Below are 9357 nucleotides of genomic sequence, written 5' to 3'. Positions count from 1 at the left end.
CCACGTAGCCATCTAAGCACTACCATGAGCCCACCTACTTCTGTTCCACGTAAACATCCACTACAGAATTGTAAAAACTACTGCGCTATATGTGGTGACAAAGCCTCAGGGAAGCACTATGGAGTTATCAGGTTTGTTGAATAACAGTAATTTAATTAAATCGAGTACATTATCAGAATATTCATTTAAACAATTAATAAAGTTTCAGTAACGAAAAAAAAAGTAAATAGTTGATAATCATATCAAAAAAGACCTAATAATAGAGATATAGGAGAGAATTTATTATATATTAAAAAAATTTATCAGTCAGGTATTGAAAGTATCTGATATATGTGATATAGATCACAGGTATTCAAAGTAGAATCTTAAGTTACAAGTAATTTCATCTGTTTTTAATTTTTCACTCTTACTCAGTTTTATCAAGCTTTCTCCTTTTAACAAATTTGGGTTTAAGCCTCCTAGTTTCTAAAAGAATTCTATTTCTTTTCTACCACATAAAATATCAATAGCATTTAAGTAGAACTGATCTCAAAAAAACTTAAAAGGGTTTGTTAAGGGTTTGAACTATACATTCTTCAAGAACTGAAAAATCTACATTCACAATAGATTCTAGTTCTTTTATAATTAATTTTTTCTTCTAACTTTATACTAATCTCTCTCAATGAAAATTTATTTTCCTTTTCTATGAGTAATTGGTCATACTTCTTATCTTCTAGATACTATCCTGATTTCTTATTTTTTATTTTTTACAACTTCAACATCCTTTTTACAGCTTTTAATTTTATTTACCTTGTAGACGAACAATTACCTCATGTGCATTGCCTATTATATTTGTATTTTCAATTTCTTTATTTTAGTCGAATTTATTTAAATTATTATTATCGTTAACACTAACTTCTACCCGTTCTATTATTTCTGTTTAAGTTTCTAAGATAGTTTTTACAAATTCTTTGTCGCTGACAACATGTTAGTTTGTTTTTCCCGCTATGAACTTTTTAGTAGGATAATCGTTTTTTTAAATTGTATTCGGTTCGATTTTTTTAAATATCTTAATAACATTATTGGATTCTATATTATTTTTTGGCTGCATGATGTCAAAACTTCCAATTTCTGGGTTTTGAAAATGATCAGAGTAACACAACTGGTTCAGTTGTTCTTATAATTCCCTAATTTTCTGATATTTAGAGTTTTCTTGGGTACTAGATCTCATTAAAAACCTGATTCCAATTTTTGTGTAATAAATTAGAAATTCCAATATGAAACGGTTGGTCTGGTATTACTGCCGAATTTTTATGGTTGCCTAAAATTACAATTAATTAAAATTATAATTTTGTTCAAAAAAGATCATTCTATAAAATATTTTATCGAAACATTATTTTTTTCAAGGTATTTTTTCTTTGGTATTTCATATCATACTTTTTGAAAATACTCATTGTATTTCTGCTCTATTTTAATGTCATTTCTTAAAAAATTTATAATTAAAGAGACTACTTTCATTTTGTAATAAAACTCTTAAATCGTCTAAACACTTTAGCTCATCCATTTATGTCATCAATTTAAATCTAACATTCAAAGACATATTCAAATAAAAATTATAGATTATTGCGCACTCTAACTGAGCAATTATTAATTCCTTATTATTTATTTTAACCGTACTGTACCGATATTTAATTATTTTCCAAATTGTGTCTAACCTTGCAATATTATTTATTTTATTTTAGTTAGGAATATATAATGTTAATTGATTAATTATCCCGATGAGTACTATGGATCTTTCCGTAATATAATAATTCCTTAATAGTTTCAAAACCATATACAGAAAAAAAAAATGTAGATATATATTAATTATGTTTTTATAAATATTAATTATCTATTTAATAAAGGAGGTAAGAAAAAAAATTCAAAACTATAAGAAGACAAGCAAAAGCATATATAATACATTTTATGTTATATATGAATGATGTACTAATTTATTATTTTAATGAAGGGTACAAAAATTCAAAACTATATTCCAGCGGAACGATCCGATATATAGTTTTTTATTAATTTTTTTTTTCGTACCCTTCATTAGTAGTCCATACATATATATTACATAAAATGTATTAAGACACACAAACAAGACATATACAAAATGATTCCAATCAATAATATATATATAACTTACGATTATACTGACAGTATGACTTAAAAATAAAAGGATTTTGGGTAGAGTAACGACACACAGCTACAGAAGAACAAACTTTATTATCAGACTTCTCTGGTATATATAAGAACAGGTGGTTGAAAAACATAAAGGTACTTAATCCTACTAGTACAAGGTTTCTATTATTATTTACAGGCTATGTATACAGCTAACTCCCTCACTTCGTATGGAGGAACTAAAATAAACAAAAGGTAAATGAACTGATACACTGTTTGCCCATAGAAAAAAAAAATACCACTTGCACTCACTGTACAGAAAAGAAAAAGAAACATTACAACTTAACCTAGAACTTAACCTATATATCTGTACCTCGGAGGGATACAACACTATGTCCATTTTTTTCCATATTGACTTTATTACAGAGTTAAAATCAGCTTTTCTCATATTTCTTAGAGGAATAGAGCACTATGTCCAAAACCAGTTAGAACCGGATATAGCATGTTTTAAAACAACACCAAGTCCACTTTCATTTAGAGGGATAGAACACCATGTGGTGTTTTATCCTTCTGAAGCATGTGAATTACTACTGGACATAGTGTTGTATCCCTCCGAGGTACAGATATACAATTGAGGAATTACAAACAAAATTTTCTAGCTGTGAGATGGTCCAGGTTCGCTCTGAGGCATTATGTGAGGCACTCGAAGCTCCTCAATGTGTACCGTGCGTGAGCGAAATGGGTAGTTTACGTGTATAATGGTGTATAAATTATTCTCCCGGATCGTTATGACTTAGTACGGACCTTCGTACCGCGCAGCTGTTTTAGTGCAAGCTGTTCGTAGTTTCCTGTACACGACGGTTCCCAATGTCAGAGGTCCCTTTTTATAAACTGTGGGTCTGTTATTTGCTTTACCCACCCTGATTAGCTTCTCTCGTATTAATTTTTCCCTCACTTTCGGCGCTCTACCCTTGCTTGCGATATTTTGGTTCGGAGGTCGTTATTGTTACCGTAATGAGGTCCCCTCTATCCAATCGGCGGTGTCCGAAAACGATTTCGACTGGGGATAGTCCTGTTGCTGTATGAATCGTATTATTGTAGGCTATCGGGCGCGGCATTGCCTCAAACGGGTCGAGATTGCGTCCTAACTTGAGAAGCCGTATATGTTCTCCGACTGTATTGTGTAGGCGTTCCACGGCCCCCCTGCCCTTGATGTGATGTGGAGTGTTCAAGCGTCAGTTGATGTCCAATGTTCTACTCTCATCGCGGATTATGCTGTTATCGAGCTCTCTCCTGCAATCAGAAACGATTTCGTCGGGAACACCGTAGAACACACGCCATTGTAAAATACCCTCCCAAACTGCCTGAGGAGTTTTGGCTTCGATCGGATATGCCATTGCAAGTTTACTAAATGGATCGATCGCCGTTAACCACGATTGACCTTCCTTAGAATAAATATCGATCTTGGAGGTTCTATTGCGGTCGGGGTGACTACCTGTTCTGCGGTGGTTGTCGCTCGTATTTCGCTTGTTGACAGACCTCGCATCGCGCTATACAATCCCGTACAGTGTTTCCCATGTTCTCGATGATCCCTCGATGATTCGTTTTGCCCGAATGGTGTTCGGTGACGGTTCTCAGTTGTGCTTCTGGTGCAGTGATTGTTTCCACTTACTTAAGACACCTAGTCAATGAATACCCCACCCCTACCATCTCTTGTCGCCACAACCGTTTCAATTTCTCCGTTACCAGCCTGTTTCCGGCCTAAACGTAGCAGTTCCGCCCTGGGTTGGCGTATTCTGTGAATATATTTTCTAATGCGTTTCGTCGATGCGGGTGTGCGAATCAATATTGTCGAGAGATCTTCATAAGTACTCGTCCTAGTTTCGATTCCGGGATCCTGTTTCGATCTTATAATGATTTGATGGCGTTTATTATTAATAATGTCGTCTATTTCTGGGAGTCCCTGTGGTCTGTCCGTTGGTGTTGTGTTTCCCTCTGGTTCGCCTTGCACTAACGGGATTTCCGGTCCGGTTTCTGCCCATTTACGGAGATATCGTAGCGCGAACGGTTAAGCGGATGATTCCCCATCTTCAAACGCATTCACCACCAAATCTCGACACAACCAATCCGCGACCGCGTTCTCGACACCCTTCTTGTGAATTGTTTTAAGTCGTAGACCGCCAACCGTTCTTTCCAGCGTGATACCCGCGCGGAAGATTCTTTCAGCGTCGCTAGATGTAATAAGGGCTTGTGGTCGGTCAGCAACTCGAAACGTCGTTCGTGTACGTACGGTCTAAAGCTCTCGTTCGATTGCGCTATAGCGCTGTTCAGCATCATTTAATTTTTGTCCTGCATATGCTATCGGTTTCTCGGATGCTATCGGAAAGAACAGCTCCGATAGCGATCTCGCTCGCGTCTGTGGTGATCTTGAACGTTCTGTTGAAGTCGTGAAATACTAACAGTGGTCGCGCGGTCAAGACCTCCCGGCACCTCCTAATGCTAGTTAATTGGTCCGGTCCAAGTTGAAATCGTCGCCCTTTTCTCAGCATATCGGTCAGTGGTTGTGTGAGTTCCCGGTATTAATTTCCGATACTAGTTCACCATCCAAAAAAATCGTCTGATCCCGCGAGCGTTCTTGGGTAATGGGGCTCCCTGGATGGCTTTAACCAGTTCTGGATCTGGTTGCACTCCGTTCTTTGAAACCACGAACCCTAGAAACCTAATTTCCCATAGCCCAAATTGGGACTTTTCTCTCGATAGTTTCAGCCGAACTCGCGTATTCTATTGAAAACACGTTTGAGGTGTTCCACGTGTTCGTCTGGGTTCTTGCTAAAGACGATCAAGTCGTCCATATAAATCTGGGAATAGGATTCGCCCAATCCCCGTTTCATTTCGTCCATACGACGTTGGAAAATGAGTGGGGCCTCTTTTAATCCGAACGGCATGCGGACGAATTCAAATTGTCCCCACTCCCACGAAAAAGCCGTTTTTGCGATATGCTCCTCGGCCATCCGTACCTGGTGATACCCACACTTCAGGTCCAAAGTGCTAAAAATGGTCGCCCCCTCGAGGCGATCTAGGATATCCTCGACTTGGGGAAGAGGGTACCGCTCATCTTTAGTCGCCTCGTTTAACTGTAATCCACCACAACCCGATAGCCCTATGCTCCCCTGCCCGCACTGCTTCTTTTCGACCACCCATAGAGGACTATTAAAAGGGGAGTTACTGTGCCTTATAATACCCTGTTCGAGTAGCTCGTCCAATTGTTTCCCTATAATGTCCCTCATAGCTTGCGGGTAACGCCGATCTTTCACGTCAGATCTCTGTTCCGTCGGACTAAGTCTTCAACTGACTCGGTAACGCAGTCAACAGCCCCGACCTCCATGCGCCCCTTACTCTCTCCCGTCGTGATAGCGTAGTGTAAGTTCCCTAACCTGTACCTCCAATCTTCTTGGCGCATTTTCATCGCAAGCCCTTAGCATTAACTCAGTGATGATGTAAATCGCGATTTGGGACTCGTATCCGGTGAGCTCCTTAAGGTCGAGAACAGTTTCCCCCAGCGTTCGACATTTGCCATTGACCGTTGATATGGAGCACTCCCATTTCTTCCATCGCATCAAGATTCCTAATTTTTCCACCGCTCTTTTACTAATTACTGAATTCGAGCTCCCTGTATCGATAAGGAAACCGATACCATGCTCACCCAACATCGCCACGGGCAACCTTGTCCCTCGTCCCATACTCGTGCTGTTAATCGTGATTACTTCCCCCGGTTGGTTGCTCCACCCGCTATTGCGTCCTCAATCTGAGCGCGCGCGTCCCCCACCAGCTCCGCTCCCGTCGGCCCTCCCCTCCAAGGATTCTTCCCGCTTGCCTCATGCCTCGCTGTAGCCGGACAACTGTGCCCAGACCGGATGCTCTCGTCACCCGAAGATTCGTCGCTGGTGTAGTGTCTTCTACTTCTCTCTCCGGTTCGTCTCCCACTCCAGTCCTGGTTATTGGCCTCCATCGGTTCCCTCCTGGTTGGTCGGTTATTGCGCCTCGAGCACTCTCTTGCGACGTGTCCTTGCCTGCCGCACTCATAGCACCTTGAGAGTTTACATTGCGATGCCATATGACCTGTGCGGTTGCACTGGTAACAGCGCCGCTCCGATTTCCTCCTCCGGTCGTCTGGGCCCCTGCTCGGTCGTTTTTCGCCGTTCCCGTTGCGGTTAATCCGCCTGGTCGGGCTAAGTTGGCGTCTCCTCGGTGATCTAACTTCCGTCCAATCCGCTCCGGTTTCCCGAATCGGCCTTCATTGCGCTCTCTTGCGTACACCAGCTCGTGGGCACATTCCATAAACCCGCGGTCCCTGGGTAACGAACCTGGTCGGTCAAGATAATGGTTGAGCTGTACCTTCACTATGCCCCTCAGGAAATCCATTTTCTGAGCACCCTCTGTTGGACCGCATGTTTCCACCATCTTCGCCGTCAGCCTATTGTGCAACAGAAGGAGCTTCTCAGCGAACTCACCCTCTGGATGGCCTTGGGTTCTACGTTCCTTAAATAGGTAGAACACGTCTTCTTCTGCAGTCCACCTGCCTCCGCCATACAACTTCTCGAGCCACGTCTTTAGCGTTTCCCAGGGAAGGGTCGAGTCGCCTTGTTTGGCGTTTAGGACCCGCCGAGACGTACGACCCACCAGCCATGCTTCCAGTAATTTCACGTCGGATTCCAGTAGTGTGCCAGTCTCCTTTCTCGCGGTTATCAAAGTTTTGATTTGACCAAATTGTACACCCTAATATCAAGCCCTACATACCCATGGGGCTTAGAAATAAAAGAAAAAATTATATTTCTTATTTGTAATGATTTGTGATGATGATTTTTTTTTTAATTTTTTCAGTTACTTCTTGTTACTAATTGCAATTTTTTAATATTTTGATGTTTTAGTTTTTAAAGTGTTCATACAACACAACATTTAAAATCATCTTTCTTAAATGTTTAGTCCTTTTTGTAATTTCTTTCTTAGTTCAGACCTTTTTCTAGGCCCATTAGATGTTGATTTGAATATTTCAACTGCCTTAGTGCATATTTGGATAGTTTTTATTGCATATTTTACAGATTTTAATCCTTATTATATGGGGTTTTTACTGCATAAAAATCCAGGCTCTTCAGATTTTTATCTTAATAAATGTTTAAGATACCACCTTATAGTAAAGTTCAACTTTTAGTTGATAAATTTCAGCATATTCCTCTTTATATTTTCAGCTGTGAAGGTTGTAAAGGTTTTTTCAAGAGATCGATGCGCAAAGGCAAGAAATATACTTGTGTTAAAAAAAAAAAATGTAAGATAGATGTGCAGCAAAGGAACAAGTGCCAAGCTTGCAGATTCCAAAAATGTGTAAAGACGGGCATGCAACTGGATCCGATTCAGGTATACTAAATTTTATGGTAATTTTAATCTAATTTTAGTATTTTTTATAAACAAATGTTATTTTATATGGTATTAATTTTAAAACAAAATGTATTATAAAATTATTTAAAAAAAATTATAAAATTTTACAATTAACATTAAACGACTCCTAACATGAAACATACATCACTAAGCTATACAAAAAATACAAACATGGTTACAGCCACTTGTGATATCCAAGACGGATCAAAAACTTTTTCAGATATTTTTGTAGCTTTGCCCAGAAGAGAGTTACAGATTTTGTAAACGGTAAGGTATCCAATGTGCATTTTTTTTTAAACCCATATATACAGAATTAACACTATTGCCTCCTTTTAGAATACCTCAAAATTTAGTAGCCTTATAATAAATTAAACTTCTTAAATTCGTGCTCAAGTTAAATTTAATGCATGAAGCAATCATCACACTTTGGTTCAGTGAAAATTCAACCAGAATACGAAAGTCGAGAGTGAATAGGAAGGTCTACCTTGAATTAAAGACCTGATTCACAAAAACTAAAACTTAAATTCTGATTTGGTGACGTTTTCCCTAGTCTCAGATGTTTTAATGGAAGAATTTCTAGATGAAAAGAGAGATTTTTATTAAAATAGATCAGTAAAACTCGCTAAATGCATTATTATCAACAATATAAGATGGCCGCTGAATAGGATTATGAAAAACTATAATGTAAAAACATAAAAAGAATAGTTTGACTATCCTCATTGAATCTTGAAAGTGTACACTTTGGATGTGAAGAAAACTTGAGTGAGGTTTAGCTCTTTACTGTTGTATGGGCCCGGCGGGGAAGGATTGCCTTTTTTTTAGTATTATGATCCCATGGGAGATTGTGACATGATGTACATCGACCAACCTACTCGCTACAATTGTCTCAGATTGCGGATCTAAATGCGCTCTTTATTTTTTGGGGATACAATAAGGAAAATTATAAAACAATTTACTTCCACCAAAACCTGTCTCTTATAAATTGTTATTACGAGTTCAATATTTCTTTATAGCCCGAGAGCCTGGAGGAAAAAAAAACAATTACTTCACCCTAAGTTTTTATTACTTGATGAATCTAACAACAATATATACAGAAAAAAATATTTAGTTATATATTAATTATGATTTTATATTTTTATATATATTAATTATCTATTTAATAAAGGAGGTAAGAAAAAAAAAAAGTCATAGTTTGATGTTATAAAAACTGGCGGCTGTGTCAAAACGTTAAAAAAAATTAATTTTTCATTCGAAGATCTATATCTTTAAAACTACCTACAACACTAAAAAATCCTATTAGAAAATTATTTAAAGTAAAGTAAATTTGATCAGATATAAGCCCTGATGGAGAAATTTACGTTAGTCCCCAAGATACACTTCTTTTTTTTAATCAATATTTTATAGGGAAATAATGAAAAAACTCCAATATAACAATAAACGATATAAGCGACTAAACGCCTATACTATGGTAATCAAATGTATCAAGGCAAGAAGAAGAAAAAATGCTTGACGACTCCAACCGAAGTCTCCATTACTTCTTCAGATTGTTCTCTATCACAATATTTTAATTTTATATTAGGAAGTATATGGCAACTTTTAGGAATGTTTAAATGAAAAAACCAGTAGCTTTTTTACTCCAATTCGAGACACCCTTTGTAAAGCATACAAATATAAAAATTAATGGAAATGGTATATTAGAAATTATAAGTCTACTAAAAATGTTTATTTACTGTAGAATAATAATATTATAATAATATAATAATATGAATAATAATAACTGTTTAT

General features: G+C 37.6%; 1 protein-coding gene across 1 annotated transcript in view; it reads left to right on the top strand.

The window, feature by feature from the left end:
• The window catches only part of LOC106687418 (retinoic acid receptor RXR-alpha-A), a 21496-nt gene continuing 12139 nt past the window's right edge, over positions 1-9357 (top strand). The window contains exons 1-2 of the mRNA XM_024359327.2: positions 1-131; positions 7386-7551. Coding sequence (XP_024215095.2) covers positions 25-131; positions 7386-7551 — 273 coding nt within the window. The 5' untranslated portion in view covers positions 1-24. The remainder of the gene's footprint in view (positions 132-7385; positions 7552-9357) is intronic.

The sequence above is a fragment of the Halyomorpha halys genome, unplaced genomic scaffold (assembly GCF_000696795.3).
Source record: "Halyomorpha halys isolate HHAL.00 unplaced genomic scaffold, Hhal_1.1 Scaffold962.1, whole genome shotgun sequence".
Classification (NCBI taxonomy): Eukaryota; Metazoa; Arthropoda; class Insecta; order Hemiptera; family Pentatomidae; genus Halyomorpha; species Halyomorpha halys.
Note: the sequence above shows the minus strand (reverse complement) of the source record. Positions and strands in the feature narration are given on the sequence as shown.